Source organism: Panthera tigris, chromosome X (genome assembly GCF_018350195.1).
Source record: "Panthera tigris isolate Pti1 chromosome X, P.tigris_Pti1_mat1.1, whole genome shotgun sequence".
In the NCBI taxonomy this organism is placed as follows: domain Eukaryota; kingdom Metazoa; phylum Chordata; class Mammalia; order Carnivora; family Felidae; genus Panthera; species Panthera tigris.
In genome coordinates, this window is record NC_056677.1 from 86,705,629 (window position 1) to 86,722,961 (window position 17,333).

The 17,333-nt window shown below is 35.9% G+C and overlaps 1 protein-coding gene across 2 annotated transcripts in view; it reads left to right on the forward strand.

Annotated features, from left to right (window-relative positions):
- The window catches only part of RNF128 (ring finger protein 128), a 116,559-nt gene that overhangs the window by 69,774 nt on the left and 29,452 nt on the right, over positions 1–17,333 (forward strand). For both annotated transcript variants that reach the window (XM_007099346.3, XM_042975115.1), the window contains exon 2: positions 8,597–8,844. In XM_007099346.3, coding sequence (XP_007099408.3) covers positions 8,597–8,844 — 248 coding nt within the window. The remainder of the gene's footprint in view (positions 1–8,596; positions 8,845–17,333) is intronic.

A 17,333-nucleotide genomic window follows, 5' to 3' on the forward strand; every position in this document is an offset into this window, starting at 1 on the left:
CCTGCATCCCAGGAATGAATCCCACTTGATCATGGTGAATAATTCTTTTTATATGCTGTTGAATTCGATTTGCTAGTATCTTATTGAGAATTTTTGCATCCATATTCATCAGGGATATTGGCCTGTCGTTCTCTTTTTTTACTGGGTCTCTGTCTGGTTTAGGAATCAAAGTAATGCTGGCTTCATAGAATGAGTCTGGAGGTTTTCCTTCCTTTTCTATTTTTTGGAATGGCTTGAGAAGGATAGGTATTATCTCTGCTTTAAACGTCTGGTAGAACTCCCCTGGGAAGCCATCTGGTCCTGGTCTCTTATTTGTTGGGAGATTTTTGATAACCGATTCAATTTCTTTGCTGGTTATGGGTCTGTTCAAGCTTTCTATTTCCTCCTGATTGAGTTTTGGAAGAGTGTGGGTGTTTAGGAATTTGTCCATTTCTTCCAGGTTGTCCAGTTTATTGGCATATAGTTTTTCATAGTATTCCCTGATAATTGCTTGTATTTCTTTGGGATTGGTTGTAATAATTCCATTTTCATTCATGGTTTTATCTATTTGGGTCATCTCCCTTTTCTTTTTGAGAAGCCTGGCTAGAGGTTTATCAATTTTGTGTATTTTTTCAAAAAACCAACTCTTGGTTTCATTGATCTGCTCTACAGTTTTTTTAGATTCTATATTGTTTATTTCTGCTCTGATCTTTATTATTTCTCTTCTTCTGCTGGGTTTAGGGTGACTTTGCTGTTCTGCTTCTATTTCCTTTAGGTGTGCTGTTAGATTTTGTATTTGGGATTTTTCTTGTTTCTTGAGAGAGGCCTGGATTGCAGTGTATTTTCCTCTCAGGACTGCCTTTGCTGCATCCCAAAGCGTTTGGATTGTTGTATTTTCATTTTCGTTTGTTTCCATTTATTTTTTAATTTCTTCTCTAATTGCCTGGTTGACCCATTCATTCTTTAGTAGGGTGTTCTTTAACCTCCATGTTTTTGGAGGTTTTCTAGACTTTTCCTGAACCATGAGTTTTTGATATTGTATAATCTTGAATCACTGTTTGTAAAATCTGCATAACTCGGTGAACCAGTACTTCCCAAATGACCAATGTATGATATTATAAAACCATGCATGGGAAAGGGTCTATTTGATATGTGAGATAGAGCAATGCATTTTTATTTAACCAAGTACAAAGAGTTCATTGATGTGGTGTCAAATTCTACCTTGTACCTAACGTTTAGGAAATTACCACTTGATGGAGCGCCTGAGTGGCTCAGTCCGTTAAGCATCTGACTTTGGTTCAAGTCATGATCTTGCGGTTTGTGCGTTCAAGCCCCTCATTGGGCTGTGTGCTGACAGCTCAAAGCCTGGAGTCTGCTTTGGATTCTGTGTCTCCCACACTCTCTGCCCCTTCTCTGCTCACACTCTGTCTGTCTCTGTCTCTCTCTCAAAAATAAATAAATGGTAAAAAAAAAAAAAAAAGAAAAAGAAAAAGAAATTAACACTCGTTGAGTTTTGGTGTAGTATCAAAGAAGAGCATCTACATTTATTTCAAAATGCTATTAAATGTTGTAAATACAATTTTCTAATTATAAATCTACATGAGTACAGATTTCCTTAATATACCTAAACCAGAAGAACAGATCACAATAGATCTAATGCAGAAGCAGATCTGAAGATCCAGCTATCTTCTATTAAGTCTGACATTAAAGAGGTTTACACAAACGACAATACCATGCTTATTACATTTTTTAGGGGGAAATATTTTTTATTTAAAAAGTCTATTACATTAACATTTATTTACAACTGCTATTTTAAATGAGTGAATAAATATTTTTTAAATTTCCCAGTGTTAATTTCTAACATGCTAACTATATGTACACAAACAATAGTTCTTTGGATTCCTCAGTAACTTTAGAGTATAAAGGGGTCTTGAGACTAAAAACTTGAGAGAAATGCTGATCTAGCCCTCTGTTTCTTAACAATGTGCTAAACATTCCCTAATGGGAATCAGAGTAGTATTTTTAAATAAGGGCTAGGTATTTTTAAATAATAATTCTAAGAATTGTTTACCTCTGAATATGACCTGTTATCCACAACTTAGGCAAATATGACCTTTTCAACAGCGATGTTTCTAATTCCGTAATGTCTTTAATATGCTGTTTTCTGAGGACTCCCAACTGCCAGAGATTTTGTGGTGCGATATCAAAGCTGAGACCCATTCTGTAACATACTGTCATCTCCACAACCTATAGCAGAAGTATCTGTGGGTTCCTGGCAGAAAGAAAGGCCACTTGCTGTGCTTTGCATGACTGTCTACCTCTGTGTCATTCCTTTGGCATAAAATAATGATAATAAAAGATGATTTAGGTTGTTTTCACTGTCACCATCCCTCCCCCCCAAAAGATAATTTGTTAACAATACAATATGTTAAGAAATATTGCTTTACCCAACAGCTGACCTGTACTAATGCCTGTTTCATATCTGGCAACATAGTAGAATTTAACTAAGGCTAGTTAGGAGCATACTGGTGTATTAAAGAGGTATGCAGTACTGATTTGTCTGATTCCCAGTGAAACACATATATTTCCAATACCTTTCAGAAATCATTTGTGTATTTTTTTGTAGTACAATGGTAGAATTATTATTTTTTTAATCAAGAGAGCTGATGTGAAGAAGTCAATTTAAGAAACCTAAATTCGGTTCATCTGTGGCTGGCAATCAAAAGGGGGCCAAAAAAAAGGTCACAAAACGGGAATTTGAAGAAAGATAAGCTAGTCAGACCTGAAAGTTCAGATGTTTAGGTTTTTTCTTTGTTTGTTTGTTTTTTACTGGTTTAAAGAAAATGCCACTTAGGACTCCTTGGTCTTATGACCTTTAGTGTTCCTCTTTAAAATACATTCACCATCCCTACTTGCCCTAAGTTGAAATACATTGACCTGCCCTGGTTGCTATCATGGGGGGAACTGAACCTTTGAAAGCTACTGTGAACAAAATGAATATTCAGAAGTCCACTTGAATCAGTTCCAGATTTTCTAATGGAGGAAATGTTTGTTGGAGAATCATGTTGGACTTCTTCACACCTAGATCTTATTCATTGTACATATGAGTGAATTCAGAAGTGTTGATTTCATTGTATTATCAGAATGTCGGGCAGTATTGAATGTGAACTAAGTTTTGGAAGAGCTACTTTGGCCTTCAGTTGCCCTTACTTATTACTTGTAAGTCACTCATTGCAGACACTCTCTTTTCTAATATTAAAAGTGGAAAATGGTTGAAAGTGATACTGGAACAGCTTTCCACACCTCCTTGTATTTTGTGTTTGAATACCAAGGTGCTGGAAGCACGCCATCATTATACTTTGAATATTTCATATATTGTAAAATGCTTTTGAATTTATTTTGCATTTTGACACATTAATATTTAAATGTATGTGTGGGGGGGAGGTCCAGAAGTACAGAACTTAGTACATAGTTTATATTGAATAAATATTCAGTGAACTTGTGTTCATAAGTAAGATTAGGCCATAACCATAATAGCATTAGCTCTTCGAAGGACACGAAAGGGGCTGGCCACCAGCAGAATCCTAGATCAAATTTCTCCATGTTATGAACTGGAAAGTGTTTTTCACCAGTAGTGCCAAGGGTCGACATGCTTTATTTATATTAACATTTTAATTGAAAGATACTGCGTAAGATTAGTAAGAGTTGCCACAGTCTAGTTCATTACCTTTTTCCCAAGCTAGACACAGGCCAAAACCTTTATTCTTTGTTGAACATTTGAAATTGGAGTATTTCTTCTGCTTAATTGTTACCTATTCCTAATCTATCCCTTCTCCCAAAATATTTTAGGTAGCAGAGTGAAAATGTAAAAAACTTGATCTACATTGTGTTACTAATGATTTTTAAGTAGCAAGTTCAAGGATTCCTTATTGAATGGAGTGAATGCTATCAAGATAATTGTTCCCATATTTTCCCAACTCTGCATTCATATGGCCACAGGAGCATTATTTACACCATGGAAATTGGCACACACTACCATTCAAGGCTTCCTCATTGTTAAACATTTACCATGACATTCCCCCCATCCTGAAGGTATCTATTTAATTTTCATTTTTACAGTCAAAGAATAGCTGATGTAGAATGGTGGTGAAGAGCAGAGACACTGGAGTCAAACTGCCTGGGTTCAGGTACCAGTTGTGTACTTATTAGCTTGTGTTCTCCTAGGCAAGTTAGTCAATCTTATCTTTAATGAGATAATAGCAATGCTTACCTTATAGGGTTGATGTGAGGATTAAATATGTTAATGCATATAAAGCACTTGGAACAGAGTCTAGTTTATAGATAAATCTTATCTGGCAACCTCAATTATGCAGAGCATAGCCAGGATTCAGGAAGCAAACAAAAATGTCACCGAGCAACCAATATAAATATCAGAGAGTACTTGCAACTAAAACCCTCAAGCTCTCTTTGGAAGCCTGTTTACTTTTTCTTTGGACCAAAGCTTCACTGACTTTTCAGAGTTGAGAGCAGATTTGAAGTATAAAATTACAAAGGGGTGAGAGATACTGCTAGAGGCAACAAGTGAGAACCTCCCTCCCTGAAAGAAAATAATCCAAAGTGAGAACTCAGGAATGAGTCAGACTGTATGATTTCTAAGGTCCATTGTAGCTCCAAAAAATCAGTGACTTCAGTGAAAACTCATAACAGTTTAGGGACAAATAACCTTACTAGTACCGTGTAAAATAATGGCTCACAAAGGTGATCCACTGCTAATAATAAATCCTAATCAGTATATCTTGGTTAGGAAAATAGGACAATATAGATTACTTTTTAAAATGTCCATTCAAGGAATATTATTTAGCCTTAAAAAGGAAGGACATTTTGATATATACTACAACACCATCATTGGTTGAAGACATTATGCTAAGTGAATAAGCCAGTCACAAAAAGAACAATATAGTATGATTCCACTTTGAGGTACCTAGCATAGTCAAATTCATAGAGGCAGGAAGAATTGTGGTTGCCAGGGGCTGGGGGAAGGAGGAATGGGGAGTTAGTGTTTAATGGAGACAGAGTTTCGGTTAGAGGAAATGAAAAAGTTCTGGAGATGGATGGTGGTGATAGTTGCAGAACAATGCAAATGCACTTAATGTCACTGAACTTGACACTTAAAAATGGTTAAAATGGTATATTTTATGCTGGATGTATTTTACACAATAAAAAATAAAACTATAGTTAAGTGGGGAGAGCTGTCAATATTAGGAAAAAGAAGCCTAATAAATGGACCAATAAACCTATACCACCTCAAATAAATAAATAAATAAATAAATAAATAAATAAATAAATAAAATGTCCATTCAAAATTGTTAAAATTAATTATTTGTGTAAAACTTTTTGTTACTTGGAAATTTTACTTATACAGAATACCTAATTCCCTGACAATACCTGTTAAAGGAAAGCATTACTATCATTAATTAAAAGACACTCTCTGTCCTTAAAATGCTCTTAATTTAGGGAGGGAGTACGACATGCCAATTGAAACGCAAAAGCAAAATGAAGTATTAGATAAAGGTTAAAAACTACGTGACAGGGGAACAAAGAGGGAGCATTTACGTTCCCACTTGGAACTTGGGAAAATAATATAAGAGGCAGCATTTGATCTGGGATTTGGGTAATGAACAGGCAGAAAAGGAGGGGAGAATGTCAGCAGATGGAGGAAATTTTAGTCTGAGGGAACAGAATGAACAAAAGGAGAGTTATAAAAAGTGAATGACAATAGCCAACCCCATGTGCTTGGGATCTGAATGTTCATGAGATGGGCGTGTAGTGGGGATGTATCAAACTGGAAAGGTCAGTTGGGACCAGATCATAAAAGGCTTTAAATGTGAGGCCAAGGAATCACTAAAGACTTTAGAGCCGGAAAGAGGCATGATGCAACCAAGTGACGGCTAATGTCAACCAGGAAAGTAAACTCTGATGAAGCTTTAAGGGAAGGGGAATGTCGGATACAGAGTCACAAGTTAGGAGATTACTGAAGTAGTTCAGGCAAGGAAATCATGAAGACCTATATTGAATAGGCAGCAAGAGTGGAAAGAAGGATCCGATAATGGGAGACACCAGGAAAGTAGCATCTGCATGACTGACTAGGTTAGCAGTGAACATTCAGACAGGATTCTGGGTATTCACACCAGATGACCAGAGGGTTGTGATACCATTAACTGTGATTGGGAAGGGAAGGAGGGGGCAGTTTTTGAATAGTTGCAAAGGTATGGGGAGGAAGAGATGTATAATAATGTTTAGAAATGGGCCTTTTATATGATTACAAAGCTAATACAATGGTTGGGCTATATATATATATATATATAGATAGATATAGATATAGATATAGATATATATTCATACATTATGAATGAATTGTTTGCTGTGTGTAGACAAAGTACATTTCCTTAGTGTCCTTGCTTTTTAATCTCCATCTGACTACAATGGTCCATATTTTCCTGATCATCCACCCTGCCACCCACCTCATGTCTTCTGAAAGAATGAAAACTTATTTCTATCAGTCAAAAAAGTTTAGAGGGACACATCTTTGATTTAAAAAGAAATCTTTGAAATGATATTCTAAAACCTGAATTTTTATAATTATCTTTACTTTCAATTATACAGGTTACAATATCTGAAATGAATGCTAGATTATATAATTGCAATTTTATAACCAGAAATATTCCTGACAGATGGCTTATAGAGAAAAGACAAATAATGACAAAAGAGAATTGAAATAATATCTGGGCTTTTAGTGCCAAAGCTAGAAATTTAAAGCTTCCAAATAAATAGAAAAGTGAGCCACTCTCTTGCAAAATAGCCAATACTCTAGATCCATAAGGGATATTTGGGTCATTTACTGAAAGAGGAAAAAGGTACAACAAAAGCCATTTCAGACTCCTTCACTGCTTTAGAGATTTTCTTCATGTAAATGAGAAGAGAGAGTAAGTCATTGTCTACCAAACTGAGGGATGGCAAATTAGTAAAGTTGTAAAAGGTTTTAACTAGATGGCTGTCATATGTAAAAAACAAAAATAGTGTCTTTGGAACTTTAAGGATCTGTAATCCTACCCTGTAAATATATTTTTTGAATTAGTAACTTCAAGTAAGGACGTCATCTTGAACTTTTGAAGACTTTGGCTACTGGGGGACCTTAAATTTAAGGGATTACTTGGGTAGTAATTCTGCTATGTACATTGCCATTTAAGGTTTGTACTCTTAATTTGATCATTGAAAGTGAGTACTATTTGAATAATGTACTTTTGTGTTTAAATTCTAGTTTAAAGGGCCTTTGGGATTTATGTGTATGTGTGTGTGGTGGGGGGTTGTGTATAGTTATGTTTATTCCAGATTGAAGTTTGATCATTAACCAAGATTAGTACCTTAACCTAGTATCAGTGGGAGGTTTCTCTGGTCGGTAATCTCTTAACATTCAAAGAACTCTATTCTTTTGCTTAAGATTATTGGTCTCAGGTCATATAAACTAGAAGGAATATAAACCTTGATAAGCATTGGAATGACATGAGTAATCTGACGTTCTCACAACATCGGGAAAGATAATGTTTGTCCTTTATTTTTTTCACAAGATTTATATAGTTGGGGGTAGAGAGGGAAGTGTTTAAGCCTCTTGATTAAGATTTAGACTATTAGACTAAGTAATAAGCTTAGTCTAATTTCAGGCTTGACTTTAGTTGGTGTTGAGTAGAACCATACAGTACTATTAATTTTTCATGTTCTATTCATTGCTAACCTGATTAGGTCCATGCAAAACCTTAGAGTACCCTGGACAAATTTTATATTGCTTTTGAGGATATAGAAAAATGTGCACATGGAGATATATAAATATACACATTGTACATTTGGGCTTGTGGACATCATTTATCTCAGATTACTACTCCTGATATGTAAATTCTTGTACATTTTAAGTTTATTTTTGAGAGAAAGAGCAAGCAGGGGAGGGGCAGAAAAAGAGGGAGAGAGAGAATCCCAAGTAGGCCCTGCACTGTCAGCCCACTATCATGGGCTTGAACCCACAAACCATGAGATCATGACCTAAGCTGAAACCAAGAGTCGGATGCTTAACCGACTAAGCCACCAGGCACCCCAATAAATTCTTGTACATTTTAGTAGTGACCTTGTGAGATAGTCTATCACTTTGTAAATTGGGAAAATACATAGTTAAGTATTTCTGTCTTTCCCAAATCTCAGATTCCCTAGGATGTAAAGCCCTGTTCTCTACCATCCAGGGGACTATTTGTCTTTAAGAAAGCTTTCATGTAAGAGGTAAATTGGACCCCTGTTGAGTTATAGGTGTTTAATCTGAGGAGAGTGGAGGTATTTGTTAAATATCATAGCTCCTTACTAAACTTATGAGTTACTTAAGATCAATAACCAAGTCTCAGTATGTTTATATCCCCTATAACGTATGTGCATAGTAGGTGCCCAATAAATGTTAATTGAATGAATGAGTATCCTTTCATTTGTCTCATTGGGAATACTTTAAAATCACTTTAGCAATTGGATTTTTATACTAAGAATGCCTTACCAAAACTAAAACTGAATTTCTTTTCTTTTACAGGTGCAGGAGACATTGTTGCAATCATGATTGGCAATCTCAAAGGAACAAAAATTCTACAGTCCATTCAAAGAGGCATACAAGTAACAATGGTCATCGAAGTAGGGAAAAAACATGGCCCTTGGGTGAATCACTATTCAATTTTCTTCGTCTCTGTGTCCTTTTTTATTATTACGGCAGCAACTGTGGGCTATTTCATCTTTTATTCTGCTCGAAGATTGAGGAATGCAAGAGCTCAAAGCAGGAAACAGGTCCGTAATGGTCCTTTCTTCCAATCTAAAAATACTCTTTCAGTTGTAGCTTTGTAGTCATGCATTTTAATATACTTCACTTGCTAGACAATGGATCCATGCATATGTTTTATGAAAACTGCTAGTTTTTAAAAGCATATCAGCTTCCATCCTCTCACAACTTTTATTTTTTGTAATTTGTCTTTGGCCTTAATCCTGCTTAATTAAATCTTCTGACACTTCATTAGGGAGCACAGCCAGCAATTAATTATATATGGGTATAAATACATATGTTCTTTTAAATTTCTTTCTAAATTACCAAAGTGTTTCATGCTCCATATAGAAAATTGAGAAATCAGAAAGTACAAGGGAAAAAACTCACTCAAACACCATATAACAAAAAACTGTAATCACCACCCAAAGTTAACTACTGTTATTTTACATGTATGTGTGTGCCTGTGGATGCATGTATTTGCATGTGGGGTTAGGACTGGGAAGGGAGACTAGGCTGAATATCATGAGAAGGCAGATTTAAATACCTAATTGTGAATGATATAGTGCTAGGCTCCAAACAGAGTCACATATTCATAATTTCTATCATATTTTAACTGACATATAAATAGGTACAAAGTATAGAAGTAATAGAGCAAAAATACAAAAACATCATTGAACAGGGTGGTTGTATGCCATTAACCCCACCACTTTTAAACTGTTCCTCATCCACCTGATATCTTCCCTTCTCTTCTTACCCAGCTTCACTTCCATGGTCATTGCCATGTATACATCTTCAGTTCCTTTGGCCCCTCTATTTGTTACACTTGCTGTCAAAATCCAACCCTGGTTAAATCCTAATTCCTCCCTACTCTGTGTCTACTTTGAAGTAACAGGAAAACACTGACATCATTACAGACTGGTCTCTCTTTAAATCTATGACCACAAACTGAGAGTGAGCCTTTAACGTGGCCTGACAACCATACTATGTTTTCTTAGGCATTTCCCCCTGCTTTCACAGGTAACTAATCATTCATGTTCCTTTCTCCTTAAACTGCCAACACCTCCTCCAACTTAACTCTCAACTTGGCATTTGGATCTTACTCCACTGAGGAAATTGATCAAAAGAGTACCTCTCCATGCTACCACCACATCTACGCATCTGTCTGTGACTGTCTATATCCTATGTCCTCTGCCTTGTCTTCTGTTACTGTGGACACACAAACATGCTATTACTGCTTCCCTTTTCAAAAGAGCTTTTCCTGACCCCAGGCCAGAAATCTTGGAGTTATTCTTTATTCTTCTTTTACCTCTCACTTCCCATATAACCTCTAGCAGCAAATCCCATTGGTTCCACCTTTGTTGTATATCCAGAATCCAGTTACTTCTCACTACTTCATTGCTTCCAACCCTGGTGCAAGCCACCATCATTTAACTCCTCCCCCTCTCAAGTATGTATTCTCAACACAGCTGCAGAGTGGTGTGCTATTTCTCCAGAATGCTCAGTAGGGATTTAATGTTTTCAGCTGATCATTATAGTAAGGGCAAGAATATATTTCTATATGCACTGAGAAGTTCCTCCAAAGACAATGAAATTCTGGCCACTTCATGTACTCTTTCTCCAAGAAACAAAAATGAACCCAATTTATTTGGGAGTGGGGGAGCAGTGAAGATTTCTATATGGCAAGAAAGTTCATTGAATTTAGGAACAGATGAGAAATTGAAATCTTATTACAAAACCTTCATAAAAATTAGACACCGGTATATGGTAATGAGTGATGATTATCTCAATGTTTAAAGTTAATTGACTTCTGTTCCTCATAGAACATTGGTGGCAGGTTCAGCCTGTTACTAGCTGTGGTCAAAAGGATGTTTAAAATTCCTAGGCCAAGCCATTCAATAGTTTCACACTGTGTTAATATTTGACATTTCTATATTGTGCTGTTTTATCTCTGAGGTGGGAGAGAAATTGGTATCTAGTATGAGTACTAAAGGTTATGGATACAATGACAAGAGTGTTTGGTTTGTGTATGTTCATGGTGGGGCATGAATTCCTATATTCTGAGTGCTATAATAAATCTATTAATATGGCATTAAATCCAGTCAGAAAGCAATACAGTTTATAAAGAATGGCCTGGTGTTGCATAAGTTCCGTTGAATATATAACTCTGGTTTCATCATTCATTTAAGTAATTTTCATAGTTTATAGTATATTTTATGAAAATTAACTTCTGTAAAAATGGTCAAGAATAACATTAAAACTTCTCACCTTTTAGAGAAGGCTTTGGAAAGGGCTTCTTTCACAACTTAGTGGGCTATATCTATGTATCCTTTGGTGACTAAAGGATTAAATATATGACTGGTAATCCCTTTTGCTTATAAATATTTGAGTGTTATGATATCATTTACATGTTATTTAGTTTTCCTGACTTCCTGTTTTTTTTAAAGGTAGAGCTTGATGCATATGATGGTTATAACTATCACTAAATACTTAACTGCATTAACCCCATTTTACAGGTATAAATGGTAATGAAACTGAGTTATGGAAACTTACCTTCATTAGAATATTAGGAATTCATTAGAGTATCCAGGAATGTCTTTTCTCTGAACTATTATAATGCATAATATATAATGTCAGTCAAACTGATAAATGTGTAGCCATAAATTTTGATGGCCAAGATGCCCAAATGTATTGGGCAGTATATAGTGGCCACATGCTTGATATGTCATAGTATGATGTGTGAGAATACATATCATCCCTGTTTCTGTGCAGTGAAAGCTTTTAAACAAAAGTATCAATGGATTGTGGACAAAATTAACATATTAGGCATTACATGGTAGATTTGTGTCCACACTGGGAACAACCCTAACCCGAGACAAGGAAGATTATGGAAAACCTTATGGCGTGCTCAGACTAAATTGAATTTGGGAGTGACCACAATAAACTTAACTCAAGCATGAGATACCCAGAATTTTGGGGTTTGGTACACATACCCTAACCATACTTTAAGCAGTTAATACTCAGTACCAACAAGGTGTGTGTTGGAGTGAACATTGGCTGGTGAAATGAAAAAGAGCTGTAGGTGAAATAGAAGCTGGCCTAGGTATAATGGAAGAAGCTGAATTAACTTTTGATGAAGAGTGACTTTCAGAAGAAAATAATTTATTCTTTGAAATAGACACATTGCAAGGGATCATCTTCTAGGAGGAGGGAAAAATGGGAATCCACTTGGAAGGATGATAAAGCCTTGATAATATGGCCACACAAACCCAATACATAATGCTAGAGAATGCTAGCACTTAACACTGGGAAAGAGCATATATCTGACACAACAGGGCCTGCTAACGATCTTAATACAAATGGAGGCCCAAGTAACCATGGGGTAATATAATGGCCTTCCATTTTTAGCTATGGAAGCTCAGGGAGAGCATCTTTGAGACACATACAGATCCCAAACTTATGGAAATTTTTTGAGTGAATTTGAAATTACATTACTGATCTCTAACCTATCTTGACTAAAGGGATGGACCAAAATAAGATGAGCTAGTAGGAATAATATCAAATGATACCCATCAAATGATCTCCCATCAGGAGAGGGAGATGGCCTTGCTGCACAGCAGTCAATGGGAACCTATAACTATATAATACTGTGAAGTGAGACAAATGATTGACTTTGTCCTCAGCTAACATGGAACCTAGAAATGACAGAATCATCCTCACTGGTGACAACACTTGTCCATAATAATATCTAATATGTGGCCAAAGAGCAGTTCTTCTAGGAAGGTTTAGTAAACACTTCGGTGATACTTCCTGATTTATTTTGTGACCAAACCTAACTGCATCATAACCATATTGTGATATGGTGTAATACCAGTATTGTTAGTGAAATTCAACTACCTGATATAAATAAATCATGTGATAGTCATATGTATTGGGAAACTGAATTAAAACCTCCAAAGGATATGATACCAATGGAGAGTAATTAGCCTGAGGAAGAATTAGATTTAATTCCATTATTACATTAAATGACACTGTAAGTTTATCACAAAGTTCAAGTAGTCATAGAATAAGGAAGTAAACAGATAATTAAACTGGCACATCAACATAAAGATGTTTGAAATTGTCTTATACATTAAAAGAATCCTATTTACACCCTTCACTGGCTTCTGCAAGTATTAGGTATGCTTCTGTTATCCTTACTGCACCTTATGTATAAATGCTGTACTAATTGCAGAAGTCCAAATAACTATGACTATTTTGTTGTTAAAAAGACCTTGATCAAGAGATAGGGGATGGATTATGAAGTAAGAAATAGCATAGTACATCTGGTTGCTTACTCCTTGCCAGTCTCCAAGGGAACCATGATTGGCCTTTGGCCAACCCTGGGAATGTGGCCCTCAAAGTGTTCTTTATGTTTGTTATTGATGATTTTGTTATACACACCTGGAGCAACGGACCATGTTGTGCCAGCTTGTCATGGTTGCCAGGCGAGGCAGTAAAGATGGATGATATGCACCTATTTTCATTGTTGCAGTCCTGAGTGTCAGGCAGCATGGCCAGTTGCTAGCAGGATTACCTAGTGACCAGCCTCAATCTGAGTCTCAAACCCTGAGACTCCAGTTGGTTCCCTGGGCAAAGATATGTCACACATGTCTTTGTAGTTTGCTGCCAAAGAGATAGCACTCCTTTGTGGTCTCACATGAGGAAGAACTAAGCTACATTAATATCTTAAAATTTGTCCTTCAACTTAAAGCATGACTGAAAATATCTGAAGTATTTCTGGTTATATTAGGTTTTCTCTACTAGTGCATGAAGTAAACTGGAAGACTTATCAGGTGTCACATACTGTACCACTGTCAATACACACATTTGCAGTGGGTGTGTTTGTATGTATCTGTTCCTACCTGAAGATTTATTAGAGCCTTTTACAAAACCATTGTTTGGCTTTATGTTAGAAGAGCAGATTAAACAAATTATTCTCTTAGTAGGACTTAGTTTTATAGACTTACTCTGGCTCTCATTGAACAAAAGGAAGCTCTTATAATGGGTCTCAGGATTATTTTATATTCACTTTCTCTAATTTTATTTTTATATCACTAATTCTAAAGGTTTTGATTGCCTTTTTTTTTAATTCAATAATCTGAGTCATAACCTATCTACTGGGTCAAATTCCCCATTTCCTCACCACTCTTCCTTACAGTGCATTTCCTCACACTGTTCACAGTGATCACCTCCAGGCAAGTAGTCTGTACTCCTATTTATCCCCATCTCTATAGTTCCATAGACTTATAAGAAACTGCTTTATAACCTGTACCTCTTTCCTTTAGGAATACTTCATTAAAACAATATGCATAGATTTTCATTGAAAAAATAGAGTCTTTCAGTTCTCATATATCAGAATAGCCACATGACTCAGACATTGATTTTGTTCAAAGGAATAGATCTGAGGAAAAGAATCCTGTTACCATAATTCTTGATTTTAAGTATTCTGTCCTATAAATTCTGAGTCAAACTTTTTATGAAAAATTTTATTTAAAAGAAGTAATGACTTAAAGCAGGAAAATCTAGTTTGCTTACATCCACTCTCCTTTCTTGCTTTTGCACACCCTGCCCCCCATCAAGTAAGTAGGTTTGACTCCATGCCTAGTGTTATTCATGTGGGTTTCAGTTATGCTAAAAGCTTGAATGCCTTGGGACCAAAAGCCAGGCTGACAAATCACCAGCCTGCAACATTTATTTTACTTAATTGGATGTAAATACACAAATAAACTAGGTAGGATATCTTTGAGTTTATACTTTAAAAATTGAATGTTGGAATATTTGATGATAATTGGCTTGGCTTTTCATTTCCAGCCCAAATACAGTCTCATTCAGAACTAAGAAAACTATATAGGTGAGATTCTTCAGTGACTAGAACGATCACAGTTTTTGAATAGAGTAATGACATTAAGTTTCTGTTAAGAAAACTGGCCAACAACCAAGCTTTTTTGGATTAGTCTTCAAGTCTCTTGCCAAATATTCTTAGACCAGGTATCTCTTAGGATTGGAGAGGAGGCAGGGAGAGTCTGTTGGTATAAAATATTTGCTTAAAAGAGTTCCCCAAATCACAGTAAGTAGTGAATTTAGGTAGGATTTGAAGATTGGATAATAGCTGACTTTGAGGGTTTTTTTTCTTTCATTTATCTTCTTCACAAAGAATGTGAAGCCTTTTTAAAGGCTTCTTTGCTATTACACAATGGAGGCAGTGTACTATAGTGGAGAGATCATGGGCTTTAAAGCCAGATAGAACCTGGGCTTGAATTGAATCACAGCTCTGCAACTAACCAGCTGCCTGGACTTTAGTCAAGCTTCTGAACCTTTTCTTGTCTATAAAACTTGGATATTAAAATACCTATTCCATAAGGCTGTTAATGATTAAACAAGATGACACATGTAAAAAGCTTAGGGTTGCACCTGACACACGGTAGAGGCCAATACCTGTTCCTGAAACCTTTCTTTTCCCAAATTTAGCAGAGTAGAGGCTTTTAATGAGTGCAAGTGTGACTTGGATGAGAAAATTGCAACAATCTGTTTTGATTTTCTAAATTCAGAAGCTATTCTTTGAGCAATTACTAGGTTTTATGGAAAAATTTAAAAATGTTTTAGCCCCACTCCTCCAGTTACTCACAACCTAGTAGGAAAGACACATGAATAGTACAATTACAGAATATGATAAGAGGTAGAAATAATGAGCTATTGGAATTTATAAGGTAGGAGGGAATTCTGAAATGGTGGCAAGACATTTAAAAAGTGTCCAGAGAAAAATTTGTGTAAAAAACTAGATACATGCTTAAAGTTCTTTTTAAGGAATAGAATACAAATTACAGTTAGTATTGGGCACATTGTCTTTAAATGTGGAAACATATTTGGGCACCCAAGAAGTTTGACTTGAGTAATATATCCAAACATATGTATTTAACATAAACTGCTTGATCTTAATGTTGTTCTCAGATTTCAGTTTTTAGAGGAATGAATGTATCTTGGAAACTCTTGCTGTCAGTGTGACTGAACTATTTTGAGGACTGGCAGTTTTGTGAGTGACCCTCATTCAGGCTCTAAAACATAGTTTGTGCTTCTTACCAAAATGATGATTCTCACATCCATGTTTAAAGAAAATGGCTTTGCTTTTCCTTATAAAAGCTCAGTAGGAGCTATTGGAATTACCCACATTTCCTTTTAAAGGACTTGTTTTTATTCCAAAGCTGCTTTAATAAACATGGGTTTATACTATTATGCAAGTCTTTTACAGATCCTTCAAAATCAAGTCCCTTGCCTAGGATCCTCTGGCATCTTGGATTTTGCCCTGTATTTTTATAGTCCCTCAACTTTTTTTAAGCATTTCTCTATAATCTGAGTTCTATTCTCAGAAGCATAGACTTGGACATTACATTTAGAGCTTGCCTTTGAGGTAATCCCTCAAATTTACATTAGTCTTTGATATGGTTAAAGAAAGTTATATATTTAACATTCATTCCTAATAAATTAATAAGCACTCACACTGGAGACTCAAGCATTTATATTGTGTTGAATATTTTGGAATGAGAAAACAGACTACATAGACTCAAGTAAATACTCTAGAGATGTATCACCTCCTAGTGAGTGCAATTCCTTGATTGTGTCACAGAGCTTGTTTAAATCAGAAGTGCTCTAAAGACAAAATGCAAAATGATTGTCAAAGACTTATCATCAACTACATTTTTTTTCTTTGCCTGTTTTTCTTGTTAGCTCTTTTTTTAAACCATTTGCAGTCTTCACATCTAAGTTTCTAAATAGCTCATGATCTATGTGAAAAGAAAGTACTGGGGCGCCTGGGTGGCTCAGTCAGTTGAGCGTCCGACTTCGGCTCAGGTCATGATCTCACAGTCTGTGGGTTCGAGCCCCGCATCGGGCTCTGTGCTGACAGCTCAGAGCCTGGAGCCTGTTTCAGATTCTGTGTCTCCCTCTTTCTCTGACCCTCCCCTGTTCATGCTCTCTCTCTCTGTCTCAAAAATAAATAAATGTTAAAAAAAATTAAAAAAAAAAAAAGAAAAGAAAGTACTGATGTTTGGAAGTCTAGGCCAGCACCAGGACCCTTGGGCATACTGATTGTTCACTATAAGGACTGGCCACAGTTTCATAGATCTTAGAATCCAGGAGTTGGAAAAGCTTCAGAAAGTAGCTGAGTTGTAGACGTATTGTAATGGAATCTTGAAGTATGAAGAGCAAAGTCCCAGTAACAGCTCTATCATTTAGAGGTTGCATGCCCTTTTGGATGAGTTATTTCACTTTTTCAAGCCTCCATTTACTCATCTCTAAAATGGGGATGTTAATCTCCTTCAAGGAGTTGTTGGGATTAAATGAGGTTAACAGACATCAAAAATAATTTTAAATTATAAAATAACTACATAAATATAAGGAAATAGTAGTACTAGCTTCCTAGTGCAAGCTACGGTAAAAAAAAAAAAAAGACAACTACCTTGATATTAGGGAAGGGAACACT